The sequence below is a fragment of the Dermochelys coriacea genome, chromosome 1, assembly GCF_009764565.3.
Source record: "Dermochelys coriacea isolate rDerCor1 chromosome 1, rDerCor1.pri.v4, whole genome shotgun sequence".
Taxonomy (NCBI): Eukaryota; Metazoa; Chordata; order Testudines; family Dermochelyidae; genus Dermochelys; species Dermochelys coriacea.
In genome coordinates this window covers 314022870-314044366 of record NC_050068.2, presented here as the reverse complement: position 1 = coordinate 314044366, position 21497 = coordinate 314022870, and the positions used below count along the sequence as shown (strand labels likewise).

Genomic DNA, 21497 nt, shown 5'->3' with positions numbered 1-21497 from the left:
TTTTAGCGATTGGCTGAACATGAAGTAGGACTGAGTGGACTTGTAGGTGCTAAAGTTTTACATTGTTTTGTTATGGAGTGCAGTTATGTAACAAAAATTCTAATTTGTAAATTGCACTTTCATGATAGAGATTGCACTATTGTACTAGGATAAGGTGAATTGAAAAATACTATTTATCATTTTTACAGTGCAACTATTTGTAATAAAAAAATATCAAGTGAGTACTGTACATTTTGTATTCTGTGTTGTCACTGAAATAAATATATTTGAAAATGTAGAAACATCCAAAAATATTTAATAAATGTCAATTGGTATTGTTTAACAGTGCGATTAAAACTGCAATTAATTGAGATTAATTTTTTGAGTTAATCACGTGAGTTAACTGCGATTAATCAACAGCGCAAGTAATCATGTTAAGTTTTTATCATTTTATGTCTAATCGATTGACATTAACTGGTAATCTTGTTCCAGTTCATGGGGGTTTTTTTTGTTTGTTTGGGTTTTTTTTTTTGAGACTTCTCTCTTAATGACCTAGTATACTAAAGAAATTTGAAATAAAAACTCAGTTAAGCCCCATCTTGATTAACCAGTATCTTACTAAAGTTTGTAGTGGACAAGTGTCCATATTACAAAACCCACCATCACTATATGCACTCTTGTTAGCAGTTTCAACACAGAAGCCAGTGAAGGAATGGATTTGGAGCATGAACTATTCTCTCACCACTTTAGTTGGCTCTTCAGGAAAAGTCAGGGTTGGAGCACATTAGCAAGGCATGTCTGCACTTTATGTATGTGGTTTTTAAACTAAACTATAACATTTGCATGCTTATAAACACAAACTCTACGCTTGACACAAAACATGCTAATTCAAAACTAATGTTAAATTTTATATATTTCTTCAGCGAGGAAGACAATAGGCAGACTAAAGATATGGGTCCAAATTCTGTTCTCTAATATAAGTGCAACTACATTGATCTCTGGTACCCTCGTGTAAAAGTCTAAATTTGTCTACTCTTCTTTTCACTTCATGTTCTTTACAATTTTCTGCCCTGTTTGACAGTCTTTTTGAGTGAATGTGTTTTGTTGTACATCCTCAGAGCTGTCTGAGGATCTTAAAAAGGTGCTAAATAATGATTTAAATGACTAGGTGGCTGTTCTTTCCTTCCACTTGATAGGCAATTATAACTCATTAACCAAAAACTCCCTTTCTGAATTTAGCTGTTGGTTTTAATCTTAAAGCTTATAGTCCTTTTACTTTTAACAATATCTGTAATCTTGATTTTTTTTCTTCTTCAGCCTAGTCTTTATGCAATAATCCAGAACGTGTGTAGTTGATTTACAAATGATAATGGCATTTTGTCTTGTATTATTTCCTGCTTTAGCACTGAAACTTATTTGATTTGAAAATATTTTTGCTTTAATGAGATAGTGACTTTAAAAAAAAAGTACCTTATTTTAAGTGTAAAATTTCTTTTGTTCCAGGAACTAAACAACTTAAACATATCTTGTTAAAAGACGTGGATACCATTTTTGAATGTAAAATATGCCGCAGTCTCTTCAGAGGATTACCAAACTTAATTACTCATAAAAAGTTCTATTGTCCTCCAAGTCTCCAGATGGATGACAGTAAGTTTTATTTACTGAAATATTTAATCAAACAACCTAGAATTGAGGGACTTTTCCCTTCTATATTACGTTTTTACATACCATATGTTTTACTATCAGAAACAAGATGTAACTAATCTACCAGGTAAATTAGAGGATCAGTGAAGCAATGAAGTACTTCTCTTTTATTAGCTTGTCACTTTCAGACTCATTTTTTTCAATCTGTCTGAAACTCTCCTGTGTCAAATGGGAGTTTTTTATGCAGAGAATGAGGGCAAACGATGCTCCAAAGATATTAATTTGGGCCACGTGGCAACTTAAGGCCTTGGTTCTGCAAAAGATGAGTAAAGTTATGAACGTGTGCAGTTTTTTGCAGAATCATGATCCCAGTCATGAAATTCAGTGTAGTTGAAAACTCCTGTATTTCCACAGGAAAAAAGAGTGAGGAAAATATAAGAGGTTAGGTCTTGTATATGATGATTTTGAAGATTTCTCCTTTAGGGATCTAGAGCCAGGGCTGATAGCATTGTGATGTGCCATACAGTATTAGGTAATTTTTCATGTTGGCCTTGATATATTATTGAACAAGTAGTGGTATTTTATTAATAATTTTAAAAGGACACTTTCAAGATCTAAAAGTTGGTCCCTTTACTTTTACACATGCCTCTTGTTAGCATATTCTTGCTTGAACTCTTAAGATTTTTGTTGTTTTCCTTCAACCAATCCTTTGTGCAGTGAGAAAAACACAAGATTATTGATGGACCTTACATACAATTTGCTGTGAAAAAATGATTAGTATATTATGACAAGATATACCCTAATTTAAAATAATGTATACCCAGATGACAACCTGAATTTGGTTTTGTTCTTATGGAGGTGGAGGAGACAAACTTACAAATGTGATAGACCTAGAACTTAAATTGGCATAGGCTAAGAACCTTGACACAATACCTCAGAGAAAAGGCAAGTTTTAAATCACTTTGTTTAGTGACCTGTAGGGGAAGGGAAAAGATTAACATTAAAAAAACCTTTGTTAGAAATAGTAATAATGTGTATTACAGTAGCACCCAGAGGCCCGAGCTGAGATCAGGTAATTGTTCAAAACTCGTGAAGCCAAGAGATGTTAACCTAAATAGCCCAGACAGACAAAGCATGGAAGGGGCAGTGAAGGCATAGAGAGGTAAATTGCCTTGCCTGGTGTTACACCACAGGTTAGTGACAGCTGGGAATAGAACCCGGGTTTCCTAACGGTATGTCTACACTTAAAATGCTGCTGTGGAGCTGCTGTAACAAGTCAGTGTAGATGCTACCTATGCTGACAAGGGCTTCTCCCCTTGGCATAGGTCATCTGCTTCCTCGAGAGGCAGTAGCTAAGTCGACGGAAGAATTCTTCCATTGAGCTAATGCTGATCTATGCTGAGCGTTAGGTTGGCATAACTACACCTCTCGGGTATGTGGATTTTTCACACTTCTGAGATGTAGCTATACCAAAGCAATAACTATAATTCCTAATGTAGACCAGGCTTAAATCTTTGCCTTATGCCTTACCTATTGGCCTACAGTACCTTTTTGACCAGCTAATGGTCTACTTCATCATTCCCATCTTACTTTAAAGCTATACTCATGCACGGAGGTTTTACTTGTGCCTGCTGCTCCATTAAAGTAACAAGGATGGGTAGATGTTGTTCTAATAAAGTTCATTTAGTATCTGAAGATGTGGGTAAAGCATTTCTGTTATTACCATGCAAGTGTATGGCATTAACTTTCTCTCATGCTTTCTGGACTGAACTGGAAAATAATAGACAAAAATAAAGGGAGGAGGGTGAAAAGGAAAGAACATATTTTGGACTCGTCCATCTAATTTTTGTATCCTATGCAACTTTTATCCATAGGATTATATGGAATTGAGCTATTAAAATTTTGTAGCTCGTGTCAATTTTTATTAAAACCTTTTGGGAAAGGACCATATCTATACTCTTTACAGCAGTGAAAACATTGGCAGTTAATCAGTTTTTAAAATATATTTTACTGAGCATGCTTTTAAATCATGTTATCAAGAGTTTCTGATTTGAAATTGAAAATTCAATTTTCAAAATTCAAAATTTCAAAATTCAATTCAGTGAGCAAATTGGCAATATTCCTGGATTAAATTTTTTTTCTGTTGCACTTATCCATCTTGCTGAATTAGATGTAATGGGCAAATATTTTGTAGATATTAAATTTTAGAGGAGCATAATATTAGATGTACTCAAATTTGAGCATGCTGGAGCTGTGAAATTAACAAGAAAGCCAGGCAGCTAGAACCCAGCTGTCCCCTGTGCAGGAAGGTGAGAAGCCGCCCACTCCTGACAGGGAGATGAGAAGCCCTGGTGGCTGTCACCGACTCTCAGAGATGAGAGCCCGGGGGGCAGCTCAGGTCCTGGCGGAGAGGTGTGTGGAGAGCTCTCAGGCCCCCACACTGCCTCTCTTGAGTCAGTGGAAGCACTACTGGTGCGGATCCACACCATGGACAGAAGGAGGGTAGTGTGGACATCAGCAACCTCAGTAATTACAGTGGTAGCTGTAAATCAACATTAAGTCTGTTGTGTAGACATGCCCTTAGGGATTGCTTTTGTTTCTCTTGAATATTTTTGTTTGCAGGGTTGGATGCTTCAAAAACATGTAGATATTTGAAAATATTCTTCAAAGCTTAGAATCTTTTTCCAATAGCCAGTAGTCCCTTTTATGCTAGATTGTCACAGTCCGTACGTGTTGACTCTATACGGAAGTGAGGAATAAGGCCTCCTTTACTAGTCCCTGTTCAGATTGTGGTTGAGGAAGTTAGGAAGCTTGTGGTGACTGCTTGTCTGATACTCCTCTCCCCACAAGAAGGGGGTGAGGCCTAGGAACAGTCTTGGCTTCCCACTTAAATTATTGGCCAAAGTAGTTGGTCGGTCAGATGGGTTGAATAAGCTTTTCCATGAAAAGGGATGAAGTAACTTACTTCCTCCTCTGAGTAGGAGACAAATTGTGACCCTAAGTCATCATTAGTTTTCTGGTCTGCTCTGAGATGCAGCTATTCACCACTCTTTTTATTCAGAGAAGATTATAAAGCTATAGTCTAGCCCTTGGTGTTTTGTCCTCTATTTAACTGCGGGTGGGGAGGGGGTTAGCCTTGCCATCTATTATGTTATATGAATAAAGGCATATGAGAGACCCCTATTGTGCACCAACTAAAAATAATTTTCTGTCCTAATGCAGAAACTAATTTCACAATGTTTGGACAGTGTCTACAATGTTACTTAAATTCATATGCAGAGATCTTCATAAACTGACAAATTTCTTAATCCGAGTCCTTGCATGCAAGTGAAAAATCAGTGAGAAAGTATGAGAAGAAAAGTGTACATCAGTAAGATACAGTATTTTAAATTTTCTCTTGACCCATCCATACCGAGGAAGTCAGCATGTGTAAGATTTTTGTGATTGTGTTGATTTTAATGTTAGAAAAGTGTAAATCAGTTTAACTTTAATTTTATCTCTGCCATTCTATCTACAACTGTTTGTTATCCCACTGAAACAAAACAAACTGTCTGAGCAAGACTGCCACACTTACTGTCCACGGAAAAGCAAGCGCTATTGACAACCTTTTTTGCATAGTATATTTAACTCTATTAAATAGAGTCCCTGTTTCGTTTTATAGGTATACATATGAACTGCCTCAATTTTTAAACAAACTTTAAAAGTGCTGTTGTAAGTATGAAGGTATAATAAAAATGCAAAGCATCTGTGAACCTTCGACCAGCTATTTTTAAAATCTATTCATTTACAAAGTTTAATGAGTTTACAAATCCTTGCCATGCAAATATCAGAAACAAAACAATCATTACAACAATTAGCTTTTGTTTAATGATGGATATAGTCATCAGATCTTTCTGTTTAACGGGGTGTTACTGTGTTACCGATTGAGCATCATTGCAACACCTGTGTGTTGATTCTCTTGGTTTGATCAAACTGAGTGAAATCTCTGTACACATATAACAGACCAGACTTGTCTAGCAAATGTTGCTATTAAAAATTCGGCAGGAGTGCTGTTTTTTGTTCTTTTTTTTTTTTTTTTTGCAGGTTGAATGTACTTGAAATATTGAATAAAATGTAACCAGATATCTAAATATCCATCTGTTTCTCCCTCCCCCCCCTTTGCTGGTACATAACTGGTGTGTTAACTTTTCCATAAACACAATCTCCCTTATTTTTTTTTAAACCATTCCTCTATTGTTGAGCTATTTTTCTTTTTCCAACAGGCTACCAATAGCCAAGCAGCTACTAGCAGATGAGAGATTAATTCTTCATTTTCTCTTTTGTCACCATTTTCATTAGGAAGCCCTAAGAGAATTACCAAAGGATTATTTGGTAATAAATATCAAACACTTCATGATATTTAGTTATGGATAGGGGTCTACCAAATTTTCAGCCATGAAAATCGTGTCACGGACTGTGAAATACAGTCTCCCCCATGAAATCTGATCTCCAGCCGCCCAGCTCTGAAGGCTGTGCCACTTGTCTGCAGCAGGGGGAGAAGTAAGAGTGGCAATACCATGACCTTTTAAAAGGGTCGGGGCCCCTAACTTGAGAAATGCTAAGAGAAATCACATGTTTTTCGTGGGTTGGTCAGGCATAAATAGCAAATTTTATGGATGTGTAACACACTTGCAGAATTTGCTATTTATGCCGTGACCAACCTCTGAAAACTGTGCGATTTCTTTGCAATTTAAGTGGACCTACTTATGGACTGAATCCCAGTACTTTCTAATGACTGGACATGTTGACCATATATGCATAAATATCTCCCCTTTCATCACAGTTTCTACATTAATCACCATTCAGTCGATATTCATTTTTGAACCTGAGTAGTGTGAAATAGTACCTTAAAGACATTTTCTTTTTTTGTGTTAGACTGAGGTTGTCTTGTCCTCTTTTTCCAGATCAAACGCCATTTCTCTGTGGTAATTTTGTCTAAACTGTTCCTTCTCCTAGCTGTCATATGATTTTTTTTTTTTTTTTGGTTGGGAAAGATGTCTGCAAAGATTGATAGAAATTAGTTGTGTTTTGTTTTCTATTGACCAAATGTCATTAAAGTTCGCTTTCTGTATAAAACAGGTTTTCAAGGAAGTTAGAATGCCTGACTTGAAAGTACTGGTACCAGGGGAGAGCAGACCAGTTAAAGTTAGTTTTGATCTCTAAGTAAGTTAGAAGAGTTTCTTTACTGTGTAGCTGGCCAACCGTGTGTATTCCATGGCTTCTCCAATTTTTGAAGTTCTCTGATTTGCGATGTGGATTAAGATCAGGATTATTTGAAATGAGTGTCATTGGCAAGGGAAAATAATTTATTACCTCTAATTCTAGTCCAAACCTGTAGAGTAACCTTTGCTAAAGAATGTGTATACATTTCTGGAGGGTGTGTTTTTTTTCCATTAAGCCAGGGAGCCTAGCGATGTCTACACTGCTGCAATTTTCTTGTTCAATAAAGACCCAGTGTTGGCTGGGTTAAAGCGTCCCCAGTCCATATCCAGCTTGATAGTACCATAGATTATTTGGGACAAGTAGTCCACCCTGTTTATTGGAACTGTATAAAGTATCCGCACTTACTCTTGGTCTGTTCTTGTTCCATATAAATTCTAACATCCTCTAAAAGAAAAGAAGTACTTGTGGCACCTTAGAGACTAACAAATTTATTTGAGCATAAGCTTTTGTGAGCTATAGCTCACTTCATCGGATGCATTCAGTGGAAAATACAGTGGGGAGATTTATATACATAGAGAACATGAAACAATGGGTGTTACCATACACACTGTAACCAGAGTGATCACTTAAGGTGAGCTATTACCAGCACGAGAGCGGGGTGTGGCGGTGGGGGGAACCTTTTGTACTGATAATCAAGGTGGGCCATTTCCAGCAGTTGACAAGAACATCTGAGGAACAGTGGGGGATTGTGGGGGGGAATAAACATGGGGAAATAGTTTTACTTTGTGTAATGACCCATCCACTCCCAGTCTTTATTCAAGCCTAAGTTAATTGTATCCAGTTTGCAAATTAATTCCAATTCAGCAGTCTCTTGTTGGAGTCTGTTTTTGAAGCTTTTTTGTTGAAGTATAGCCACTCTTAGGTCTGTGATCGAGTGACCAGAGAGATTGAGGTGTTCTCCGACTGGTTTTTGAATGTTATAATTCTTGACGTCTGATTTGTGTCCATTTATTCTTTTACATAGAGACTGTCCAGTTTGTCCAATGTACATGGTAGAGGGGCATTGCTGGCACATAATGGCATATATGACATTGGTAGATGCGCAGGTGAACGAGCTTCTCATAGTGTGGCAGATGTGATTACGCCCTATGATGGTGTCCCCGAATAGATGTGTGGACAGAGTTGGCAACGGGCTTTGTTGCAAGGATAGGTTCCTGGGTTAGTGGTTCTGTTGTGTGGAGTGTGGTTGCTGGTGAGTATTTGCTTCAGGTTGGGGGGCTGTCTGTAAGCAAGGACTGGCCTGTCTCCCAAGATCTGTGAGAGTGATGGGTCGTCCTTCAGGATAGGTTGTAGATCCTTGATGATGCGTTGGAGAGCTTTTAGTTGGGGGCTGAAGGTGATGGCTAGTGGCGTTCTGTTATTTTCTTTGTTGGGCCTATCCTGTAATAGGTGACTTTTCTGGCTCTGTCAATCTGTTTTTTCACTTCAGCAGGTGGGTATTGTAGTTGTAAGAATGCTTGATAGAGCATTCCTTCTGAGGAAACTACAATCCATTGGTGATCTTCCTGAAAACACCATCCTGGCCACTATGGATGTAGAAACCCTCTACACCAACATTCCACACAAATATTTTACAGCATTTGTTGTCCATTTGTACCTACATGTTTTCTGGAGGTGTGACTTTTCAGTCTGGCAAATTTGCTTTAATTCCAGATGCTTTCCCAAAATCCTGGACTTTTGTTAGAAACTAATTTTAGGGAAATATTTGGTTTAAATAAAATTATTACATCATCTGCATAGAGTGCTATTTTATTATGTGCTCCTGCAGGTTTCATTCCTGCAGTGAATTCCTTGTTTCTTATGCACTGAGCAAAAGACTCCATGGCCAGTGCAAAAATTACAGGTGGAGACTAAGCAATTTTTTTAATTCAATGGGAGATTTAACCCCATTACTTGCACAGTTGCTTTTCTGCTGGTGTAAAGAGCTGTTATCCATTTAAGGAACTGGGGGTCCTTTATAGGACAGGACTTGAAACAGAAAGTTGTTCTTCGAGGAGTGTCCCTCCAATTGGAGGCTCCAATTCAGATGAATATGCATCCCTGAACCTTTGGGTTTGTCTACACTACTGCTTAAGTTGATGTAACTTACGTTGCTCAGGAGTGTGAAAAAACCACCCAGCACATCCCTTGGCCCACGCCGCTTCCCGCAGCCTGGAGCAGCAAACCACTGCCAGTGGGAGCTGTGGTTGGCCAAACCCGCAGATGCAGCGGGTAAAGAAACTGGCCTGGCCTGCTAGGGACTTATCCTGATGGGCTGCGTGCCAAAGGTTGCTGATCCCTGCCCTAGCCCCACCACTCCGCCACAAGGCAGAAGCCCCAAGCTTTGCTCCCAGTCTGTTAGGTGGCAAATGCGGGGGTGAGGGTGGGGGGAACTCCACAAGCCATACTTTTACTGTACAAGAGCCAAATATGGCTCACAAGCCATGGTTTGTCCATTCCTGGTCTGTTTAAAAATGCAGAACACAGCTATTATTGATTATCCCAATTAAAGCATACTTCATATTGTTTTCTTTGTAATGTTAACATAATTACTGTTCAATTGGTCATTCCTGGTGACTCCCAAGAAATCTGGTTAGTCTTTAGGTTACTCCTCTAGTATCAGCGTTCTTTTGTTCAGTTTCACTTCTGCCATTGCCAGTATGGTCTCCAGAGTCGTATGTTTTTTCTTTTCCTAATTCCCTTTTCCTGGGTTTTACCATTTGCCAAGGGTTGTTCAGTGGCTTATCTGTAGTTATTACCTCTGGAGAGTCTTCTTGTACATTTGAGATTTGGATTTCTATCCCAAGCATCTTGAATGTACTTTCTCCTTGTTTAAAGTCTTTTTCTGTATAATACTGATTTTTGAAAGCTAAGTGGGATCGCCTTTTGCAGTGGATATCTGCCCTGCTGAGTGCTGCTGTAATTTCCTCAGTGCTGCTTTTTTCTTTTTTAAAGTTAAGGCAGAGAGGTCATGGCCCTTGAGTTTGAACTCTGAATGCTCTGACTTCTTTTCATAATTAATTTTTTCTGCTGATAATTGCGACATTTCAGCATTAGGTCTCTGGGTTTATTATTTATTTATTATTATGAGGCCTGTGAGGGGAAGGGCAGGGAGGGAGGCGTAGTGCCCTGTGTGCTTTCTCCACCTTTACCTCTTACAGACAGCTCAGCTATCTCCACAATTAAACTTTTTACGTACCAGATTGGGTTTCCTCCTTCAGCATTTTCAGGCAGTTCCTTCATTCTGATGATCCTTCTCACTCTGTTTTCTGTGTAATCCACTATAAGCAAAATTACTCTCTGCTCTAGCTCTGCCCTCTCTGTGTATGTCTACGCTGCATTTAGACATCTGTGGCTAGCCCACACCAGCTGGCTTGGGCTTAGGGGCTCTTTAATTGCAGCCTAGACTTTTGGCCTTGGGCTGCAGCCCAAGGTCTGGGACCCTGTCACCTCACAGGGTCCTAGAGCCCAGGCTCCAGCCTGAGCCTGGAAGTCTACTCAGCACTTAAACAGCCCCTTAGTCTGAGTCAGCTGGCACAGGCCAGCGGTGTATGGGTATCTAATTGCACTGTAGACCTACCCTCTCTTGCTTCTCTTAGGCCAGTCTCTAGCATAGGGCTCGCTATTCCAAGTCAGTAACTTCCTTCTTGACTGCAAGAAGCTTGATTGTCATACCATCTCTGATGGAATTCTACTCTGAGGTCATCTCCAGAATGCCTCTTCAGAAGCAATTTGATTTTTTTCAGCCCTGGCATTTCTGCCTGATTTGGCTGCCATATGTTCACTTGGACTCTGAGAAGTCCCACCACACTGCCAGAAACACTCTTCTGAGTGAGGTATCTTTACATTTTCAGATATTCTTAGAGAATCCATCCTCTGCAACTTTGTGATCTGTTTTTTGGTGGGGAGCTTAGTAGGTTTTGGGAATTGATGAAGGCAGGTTGCTCTTCTATTACCTCAGAGTATAGGCTTCAGAGAGCCATTTTATTCTCATCTCTTGTCATAACCAGCCATTTTAGTGAACTTGATTGACTGATTGATTGCTTTTAGGAAAGGTGTTAGCTAGTCAATGGATTTGAGAGAGACCGAGAAACGTAGTATTGGTTTAATGTTCACATCCTATATCAAGAATTGTAACTTGCATCTTGTCTGGATGATCTAATAGAGTTTTATCTCTAGTTAACTATAAGGTTATTGACAACTCTTTTTAAAAACATCTTTAGAGGTAGTTTATAATATATTCTAATATATTGTCATATGCAGATATTAATATATCATGAAAATAATAGAATTGCAGGGAAAATGTGTTCCAGTTCTTAATTTTGTTTTGGTGATTCAGTAAGACTTTCAGGATAATGGATTTTGAGGGACATACGAGGAGTATTTTGTTAATTGGTTGAGGGCTCATTATAAATTGAATATATAAACTAATTTCACTTGGAGGGATAGATCAATAATTATCCTTTTTAGTCTGTCATAAATATCTACAAACAAAATCTCATCTGAGCTTAAAACACCTTATGCTGCCTTGACCTTTCCATTGCAAGTTATTTTAATATTAATATAGCTGTTTAAATTTTACTTTAAATGTTTCAATTTTAAAGTAGCTTAATAAAACAATTTTTGATTTGTTTACACAGATTTAAATGATCTGAACGCTAATCATATTAAGGTTATTTTGAAAAGTGCTGATTGAATTTGTTTTTTATGTATATCTATTTCAATTTACCAAGCACCCATCTAGCATTCTACGCACTTCCCCTTTTATAAAAAGTTCTTTCTGCCAATGAAACTCCCAACCCACCACAAATGAAATTTGTCTTTCATCCTCGTACCCTATTTATGTTGTTCCTTTATGGAAAGCTTGCGGTTGTATAGGCCTTGTAGTGTGTCCTAAAAGGTCAGTACATCTGGGATCTGATTGACAAAGTTGTGGGGTGAAGGGAGGCAGGGAGAATTAACATCCAGAGTTGCAGGTCCTTCATTGAGACTACTCTGCCTCTAGCCCCAGGAAAAGTTTTCCCTAATGATATTGTACACTAGGTAACTCTCATGAAGAACAAGGTCAGGTGTTGCATCTTGATGATTTTGACTTTGGCAGTAGTTGGTTTGTTGTTTTCCTAGAAAAGAAATTCATTACAGATACAAAGGACATCTTAAACTGGGGGGCTGCCAGTTCAAGTGTACCAGAAGGAGTTAATCTTTGAGGTAAACCAAGTTCCTTAATAATTCTAAGGAAATTTATCCTGATGTAATAAAAATATTCGTTGATTATCCAGAGAAAATCCATTACTGGAAATGGTAACTAGTGGTTCAATTGGCAAATTAAGCAAGATTTCTCTCCAGTTAGGCTGGATGTAATTATAGCAATTGTTGAAAGGTAGTACAAAGATGAACTTTGAGTTAAAAACAAAATTTGTGGGCACATAATTCAATGATTAGGCCAAGGTTCAAACCTCACTTTGAAATTTGACAAATTGAAATAAAATGAGATTTCTAGATGATTAAACAATAACCTTTTGTTTTTACAGACCTCCCAGATGTCAATGATAAACAAAGCCAAGCCGTAAATAATCTCCTGGAAGCCATTTATCCTAGAGTGGACAAACAAGAATATGTAATTAAGCTAGAACCTATAGAAACAAATCAGAATGCTGTGTTTCAGTACGTTTCAAGGACTGACAATCCAGAAGAGAATATTGAGATTAGCAGTAGTCCTGATCAAGATCCATTACAAATACAGGAACCTACCACTGAGCAGCCCAAAACTGTTTCAACTCCCGATACAGAAACTTTAGAATCGCCACCTGCTGATGCTGTAATAAATGTAATGCCTGCTCCTGACGAACAACCTCCAGCATTAAATCCTGAATTGGACTCTTCTGATAATTCTGATTTTGGCCACCAGTTGATTTGTTGTCTGTGTAGAAAAGAATTTCATTCCAGACGTAGTGTACGTCGGCACATTAGAAAAGTACACAAAAAAAAGATGGAAGAACTAAAGAAGTACATAGAAACGAAAAAGAAACCAAATCAACGCTCCACAAAAGGACGAAATAAGAATGTGCTTGTAACATTAGGTAGAAGTTGTCCTGTATGTTATAAATCATTTGCTACAAAAGCCAATGTAAGGAGGCATTTTGATGAAGTTCATAGGGGGTTAAGGAGGGATTCCATTACTCCTGATATAGCTACAAAGCCTGGGCAACCTTTGTTCTTGGATACAGTTTCTGCTAAAAAATCTTTTAAGACCCGAAAACAAAAGTCTTCCTCAAAGGCTGAATACAATTTAACTGCATGCAAATGCCTTCTGTGCAAGAGAAAATATAGTTCACAAATAATGCTTAAAAGGCACATGCAAATTGTTCACAAGATAACACTTTCCGGAAAAAACTCTAAAAGAGAAAAAGGACCCAGTAATACTGCCAACAGCACAGAAATAAAAGTAAAAGTTGAACCAGCAGATTCTGTAGAATCTTCAACCCCTTCCATCACCCTTTCTCCACAGAATGAATTAAAGGGAACAAGTCATTCAAATGAGAAAAAGAACACACCGGCAGCACAGAAAAATAAAGTTAAACGAGACCTTGAAACCCCTAAATCAACCAATCCATCTGCTGCAGGTGGCCAGCAAAAAACAAGGAAGCCAAAACTTTCAGCTGGCTTTGACTTCAAGCAGCTTTACTGTAAACTGTGTAAACGTCAATTTACTTCTAAACAGAACTTGACAAAACACATTGAGTTGCACACAGATGGAAATAACATTTATGTTAAATTCTACAGGTGTCCTCTCTGCACTTATGAAACACGTCGCAAACGTGATGTGATAAGGCATATAACTGTAGTTCATAAAAAGTCATCACGTTACCTTGGTAAAATAACTGCAAGTTTAGAAATCAGAGCAATAAAAAAGCCTATTGATTTTGTTCTAAATAAGGTGGCAAAAAGAGGCCCTCAGAGGGATGAAGCAAGACAGATTGGTTCAAAACAGGATGTTGCCTGTAACTCACCGAGTAAAAAGTTTGAAGGAGCTGATGTTGGCATAGAAGTAAAAGTCACAAAAAACTTTTCTCTTCACAGATGCAATAAATGTGGAAAGGCATTTGCCAAAAAGACCTTTCTAGAACACCATAAGAAAACTCACAAGGCAAATGCATCTCATTCACCAGAAGAAAACAAAACCAAAGGCAGAAGTACAAGATCAAAAGCTCTTGTCTGGTGAGAAACAACTAGTGTTTTGCCTTTATTTAAAAAACAAACAAACAAAACAAAAAACACAAACCCTGCCCCCTCCCCAATCTTATTATTTTGTTGCCTAAACAGATACTTTTCAATAGACTTGATGGTGTGGGAGATACAAAAGTAATGTGGCTATCTCATTTGCCTCTTCAGCAAAATGTTTTCAGTGGCTTCGAGACAAGTCAATTTCTAAATTTTTTTTCTTCTGCAGGAAGTTGCAACCTAATACAGTTAGGCTGTACAGTTCTTCTAAACTGTTTTAATATTATAAAAATCAATTTATATTGGCTTATGTTTACAGTAGACATTTTACAATTAGTTTTGCACTTGTTTGGTACTTGTTCACATGGTTTATCCTGCTAATGTACACATTTGTAGGATAGTTACAAAAATATTATGGGACTTTGAGCTGATGTAAAAGTAAATTACAGCAGAGTAAATAAATCTCTACATCTAACTTGGAATGATCAGCCAGCAGTAAACATTATTATTTTTCTTTTAACTTATTCTATTAAGTTTCCTTCACCTTCCCAACATCATGGTATAATCCTAAAAACATCTTTTGCATGAGTAAGAGTTTCTCGGATAGGGCTTTAAATTTGGATGTTTTTTCTTTATCGTGATGACTTACTGTTTTTCTGAAGTCCTGCTTCAAAGAAAAAATGGTGACACAGAGGTAGTCTTCTAATAAAATACTGTATCTTGGTTAAATGGAAATAACCTATAGATGGCCATTTTAGATTTCAGAATCATTATAGTTTTTAACTGAAGGCTTTTTGGATATTGCAGAGATTTGTAATAACAGGCATGCGGGGCAGGGAGAAGGAGTCTTGAAATTATTACTTTGGAACCCTCTCCTTATACCTGTTAAATACCTGTTAAGTGAAGACAAGGCTAAGTACATATGCCTTGTCTTGTACGTGCTCTTGACTTCAACTCAGAAGTGCTCTCTTCCCGAAGGCAACTCTGTCTTGGTTCACCTTCTGCAGTGGATTACCACAGTCAAGCATATGTAGGTGGGTTTTCAGTGGTTTGGTAACCACTTTCTGCTAAAGAAAATGCAACTTAATTTAATGAGCTGGGTTCTCTTAAAATTACAGTAATCTTGTCTGAGGAAGAGTGTTTTTAAATTTTTTTTAAAAAAAAAGGAGTACTTGTGGCACCTTAGAGACTAACAAATTTATTAGAGCATAAGCTTTCGTGAGCTACAGCTCACTTCATCGGATGCATTTGGTGGAAAAAACAGAGTAGAGATTTATATACACACACACAGAGAACATGAAACAATGGGTTTATCATACACACTGTAAGGAGAGTGATCACTTAAGATAAGCCATCATCAACAGCAGGGGGGGGAAGGAGGAAAACCTTTCATGGTGACAAGCAGGTAGGCTAATTCCAGCAGTTAACAAGAATATCAGAGGAACAGTGGGGGGTGGGGTGGGAGGGAGAAATACCATGGGGAAATAGTTTTACTTTGTGTAATGACTCATCCATTCCCAGTCTCTATTCAAGCCTAAGTTAATTGTATCCAGTTTGCAAATTAATTCCAATTCAGCAGTCTCTCGTTGGAGTCTGTTTTTGAAGCTTTTTTGTTGAAGTATAGCCACTCTTAGGTCTGTGATCGAGTGACCAGAGAGATTGAAGTGTTCTCCAACTGGTTTTTGAATGTTATAATTCTTGACGTCTGATTTGTGTCCATTCATTCTTTTACGTAGAGACTGTCCAGTTTGGCCAATGTACATGGCAGAGGGGCATTGCTGGCACATGATGGCATATATCACATTGGTAGATGCGCAGGTGAAGGAGCCTCTGATAGTGTGGCTGATGTGATTAGGCCCTATGATGGTATCCCCTGAATAGATATGTGGACAGAGTTGGCAACGGGCTTTGTTGCAAGGATAGGTTCCTGGGTTAGTGGCTCTGTTGTGTGGTGTGTGGTTGCTGGTGAGTATTTGCTTCAGATTGGGGGGCTGTCTGTAAGCAAGGACTGGTCTGTCTCCCAAGATCTGAGAGAGCGATGGCTCGTCCTTCAGGATAGGTTGTAGATCCTTGATGATGCGTTGGAGGGGTTTTAGTTGGGGGCTGAAGGTGATGGCTAGTGGCGTTCTGTTGTTTTCTTTGTTGGGCCTGTCCTGTAGTAGGTGACTTCTGGGTACTCTTCTGGCTCTGTCAATCTGTTTCTTCACTTCAGCAGGTGGGTACTGTAGTTGTAGGAATGCATGATAGAGATCTTGTAGGTGTTTGTCTCTGTCTGAGGGGTTGGAGCAAATGCGGTTATATCGTAGCGCTTGGCTGTAGACAATGGATCGAGTGGTATGATCTGGATGAAAGCTAGAGGCATGTCGGTAGGAATAGCGGTCAGTAGGTTTCCGATATAGGGTGGTGTTTATGTGACCATCGCTTATTAGCACCGTAGTGTCCAGGAAGTGGATCTCTTGTGTGGACTGGTCCAGGCTGAGGTTGATGGTGGGATGGAAATTGTTGAAATCATGGTGGAATTCCTCAAGAGCTTCTTTTCTGTCCACATATCTATTCAGGGGATACCATCATAGAGCCTAATCACATCAGCCACACTATCAGAGGCTCCTTCACCTGCGCATCTACCAATGTGATATATGCCATCATGTGCCAGCAATGCCCCTCTGCCATGTACATTGGCCAAACTGGACAGTCTCTACGTAAAAGAATGAATGGACACAAATCAGACGTCAAGAATTATAACATTCAAAAACCAGTTGGAGAACACTTCAATCTCTCTGGTCACTCGATCACAGACCTAAGAGTGGCTATACTTCAACAAAAAAGCTTCAAAAACAGACTCCAACGAGAGACTGCTGAATTGGAATTAATTTGCAAACTGGATACAATTAACTTAGGCTTGAATAGAGACTGGGAATGGATGAGTCATTACACAAAGTAAAACTATTTCCCCATGGTATTTCTCCCTCCCACCCCACCCCCCACTGTTCCTCTGATATTCTTGTTAACTGCTGGAATTAGCCTACCTGCTTGTCACCATGAAAGGTTTTCCTCCTTCCCCCCCCTGCTGTTGGTGATGGCTTATCTTAAGTGATCACTCTCCTTACAGTGTGTATGATAAACCCATTGTTTCATGTTCTCTGTGTGTGTGTATATAAATCTCTACTCTGTTTTTTCCACCAAATGCATCCGATGAAGTGAGCTGTAGCTCACGAAAGCTTATGCTCTAATAAATTTGTTAGTCTCTAAGGTGCCACAAGTACTCCTTTTCTTTTTGAGAATACAGACTAACACGGCTGCTACTCTGAAACCTTTAAATTTTTTGTTTGTGGTAAACTTTAGGTACCACCTTGCATTTAAAAATGATTTCTCTGTTGTATAACTAGAAAACAAGTTGTATTGGTAAATGCAAAATATTAATTTATTCCCATTTCTCCTCAGATAATTTCAAGTGATGTACGGAAAGTTTGGAGTTCATTTGAATGGAAAGACTTTAATTTGGTGTTAGAACCACTAATATCTTGAAAATACTTTCATACACTATTGTTTGCTTACTAAATTAATAACTGTTCTCATGGCTTGTTATATGACAGTGCCTCATCCCAACGCTGTCAGGTAACTGTTGACTTGCAGTGCACAACATGCATCTATAGACTAGCAGTTAACTACCCTTATGTCTATGCAGTTCAGCAAAGTTATCAATAGAAAGTGAACTTTTTGTAATTTAAAAATAAAAAAACCCTTTACAAAAAGCATTTTGGGGAAGAAAACTTATTTTCATTTAGGAAATCAACTTGAGAGGTCACCACAGATACTGGCCTTAGTACTGCTAATGCTGATGAACCAATTCTGTAACTTTTTATGTGGTATTCTACTTGGCTGGCAAACTTTTGCTTTATGTACTGTTGTAAATTTATTACAGATGAATGTATAAGAGCAAACACCATATTAGTGTGTATTGGCTGAATTGTTCTAATTTTTAATAATTGTCATAACTTCAGTTTGTTCAGTTTGACTAATTTCCCAACTTTGGGGTGTACTGAATTTCACTGTACTAAAGTTGCTGCAGAGATATTGCCAATACTTTATTTTTCCATGAATGGTTCACAGGACAACATTTCATTTGTAAACATTTAGGAAGTTTACAGAAACACCCACATTCCCTATTTCATATTCTTTAATTTTGTGTTTAAATTTTATACACAAGCACTTTAATGATAGTTGCAGTTAATTTTTCAGTTATTGTTTAAAAAAAACACACTAATGTTAATATGAAGGTAGTGAATATTTTCTGATGTTTTGTAGACACAGACAATCCATGCACAACCACTTCTTATAATGCTAGTTTTATTTCTTTAAATATTAATAAAAGGGAGGATAGTGAGAGAAACTCAGAATATTTTTTTCTCACAAGATCTTAAATGACCACTTTAGGTAGCACTTGGCTTTACTGTAGGATTTGCAAAATGCTTACTGATCCTTTTGTCTATTTTATTTTCAAGATTTTAGCAAAACAGTAGCACACCTACCATTATGAAAATCTTGGCAGGCTTCTGTGCATCAATGTTTTTTTACTTTTTAGAAGATGTTTAGTGATTTGTGTCAAATTGCCACAATTTGAAAGGTACTGTACATCAGAAGAAATACCATGTTTTTATATAGGTTCGCTCTCTTGCTTAGGGCGGTGCCTTGTCATATATACTTTTTGTATTAAAAAAAAAAATCTAAAAATGTTGATCACAAGGTCATGAATTAAAAAAAAATGCTTTTATGGATAGAAAAATGTTTGGCCCTTTTAGTGCTTTGCACTAAAAAAATACACTGTGAATGGGAACTGGACTGTAACTGTTGCTGGAAATGTTCTATATTGAATGTACATGCTCTTGTTTGGATAAATGTACTGTATTTGGAAATAAATCAGACTGGAAGTTACTTTAACAAAGTGTGCTTAGACAGAAGGTGTATTCTAGTGTAACTGGAATGCCTTTCTTCAGTCAAACAAATTCAGTTACTACCAGCAGCTACACTTCAACATCTGCATTTCTATAAACTTTATTTCTTTATCATTGGGTCTGGTTTGTTGTATTATTCCACTGGAATTAAAAATACTTTTTGCCTTATGAGAAACTTAGCAGTTGGAGTGAACCCTTTTCTTCTACACTTACAATGATCTCCATTATGTAATTAAGAAATCATTGTCTAATCTTAGTTTTTACAAGTGACAAAAAACTATCCTTACCTTGATTTTAGTTAAGCAAAATTTAATGTTGTGAATCAAATACTGGTGCTCAGGAAGACTGAATATAGATTTTTTTTTTTTTTTTTTAAGATCCTTATTTTTATATTAAAGAATGAGAGAGGCTTTTGTAACCATTATCAGAGGGATAGCCATGTTTAGTCTGGATCTGTAAAAGAGGCCAAGAATCCTGTGGCACCTTATAGACTGACGGATGTATTAGAGCATAAGCTTTCATGGGTGAATACTCACTTCATCGGATGCATGTGGGTATTTTGTAACAGTAACCCATTTTCATTTGGTTAGAATGTGCATGGAAAACCCCTACTGTTTGCTTATGATTTTAATAAATTAAAAAGTTGGTTGCCCTTATGTGTCCAGCTCCCTAGTACCTATTCTTGGATCTCTGTGTTAAGATTAGGAAAATAAAATGCAGGAGTGGTGGTAGAGTGACTGGGGGGTTACTCAGCTAATTCTAGTATTTCTACTGACTCCATCTTGGCTAAATTTAAAGTCTCGCTGCTGAGATACTTGAAAGTGGAATTACATCTTTTCTAAAGGTAAGCCTCATGTAACAGATCTTCACCCTTGGTTCATATATATGGTAGGTCAAAATGGCCCTAGCTCATAGGGATTTATTGAATTGCTCTCTACTTGGTGGTGTTTCTACTTACAGATGAGGTTTAATACCCAGCAACTGCCTCAACAATTGGTTCCTTTTTATCTTGTGGTGGGATGAGATCTATTGTTTGGCTCTTTCAGAAGCTCAAGTCTCCTTTTCCTTGTGATTACATAGGTTTTTTTATCTCCTTTATTTCAAACAAAGAAAATAAACAAGTATGTCTAGATGTATAAAATTTGTTGCACTTACTGAATCTTGAGTTGATAATGCCACTAAAGATTTTGGGAGGGATGGAAGGTCACAAAATGTGTCTTGTTTGTCTCAGTATTTTTTTCCTTCTCAATGTTGAAATAGCAACCCAGTGCTTACAATAATGCTGCCTTAAATGTGATCAATAGCCATTGTGGATATTTATCACTGTCTGTGGTGTCTTGAGATAGTCATTGCCAGATCTAGTTGTGAGTTATGGATGAGGCTGTTGCCTTGTACAGGTCTAATCCTAGGTACAGTATATCTCATTTTGGATTTTGCCTGGTCTTGATTGAAATAGCCTATGAAAACAAATCTAAATTTGCTTATTTTGGTTCTGGTTGGATTTTGTAGATCCCATAGCAAAACTTTAGTATATTCTAATCATTCTGCGTGCAAATTCCCCACATGTTAGAGCCAGTGCATTGTAGTGAGGCTTTGTAGCCATCTAAATCTTAATTTAAGGCCCCCTGTGGGATTCAGATTTATTCTGAAGTGAAAGAAAACCATCACAAAGTGCAGACAGAAGTCTTCAGAAGTAGCAGCATTAGACTTAATGAAGCTTCCAGTTTAAAGTGTGGAGTGGCATCACATTTTTCTAACTTCAAATTGTAGAACACTAGACAATCGTTTTATAAACAGTCAATATTTTAAACTAGTGTTTAAAAAACAAATCAACAACCTATTTTTACCATTGCAAAATGCGTATTGGATTCAGAGGGGGGATTTATCAGAGGAAGGAGTGCAGGACTGGGCCCCAAGTCTTTCAGATATTAACCATTGTGTTCCAGTATAACCAGTTCCTCCTGGTTTGACACCTTTAATTATGTTTGTTACAGTGCAGTCTTTTTTTTGCTAATTAGTGTTTTGAAACAAACCAATAATAGTTTACTCTCTCGTTTTGAGGTAGACAGCTCCTTTTTAAAGTACAGCCTCATCACTGCTGCTCACTCTTGCTCTAAACATTGTATTATTTAATGTTTAGTGTTTCTGCTGTGCTTTACTGTGCTACATCCTTCGTGTCTGCCTTAGGAAAAAAAATTGAAGACTTCATAAAGATTTTATAGATCTTGTGTTGCTTTTTTAACATGCACTTTAATACAGGAAACTTTCTGTGTTAAGTGCCATTTTATTTGGTAAATAACTGGATCTTAACAAAAGGACCTTGAGATATAATAGATTTTAAATTATCCAAAGGCATAGACCATTTATTTTTTAAATATTTCTTTTGCTTATATAACAGGATCTATTATCCCAGAGCCTACTTCCAGTACAGTTTCTCTCTTCTATACTATAAATATCTCA

The 21497-nt window shown here is 37.7% G+C and overlaps 1 protein-coding gene across 6 annotated transcripts in view; it reads left to right on the top strand.

The window, feature by feature from the left end:
- ZNF800 (zinc finger protein 800) overlaps positions 1–19027 on the top strand; it is a 35118-nt gene extending 16091 nt beyond the window's left edge. For 3 of the 6 annotated variants that reach the window (XM_043495889.1, XM_038387203.2, XM_043495894.1), the window contains exons 4-5: positions 1483–1626; positions 12396–14573. In XM_043495889.1, the coding sequence (XP_043351824.1) occupies positions 1483–1626; positions 12396–14086 (1835 nt within the window). In that variant the 3' untranslated portion in view covers positions 14087–14573. Of the gene's footprint in view, positions 1–1482; positions 1627–5706; positions 6530–12395; positions 14574–17526 lie in introns of those variants that run through there. The other 3 variants (XM_038387204.2, XM_043495901.1, XM_043495903.1) reach the window with 3 other exon arrangements.
- The last annotated feature ends 2470 nt before the right edge of the window (positions 19028–21497 follow it).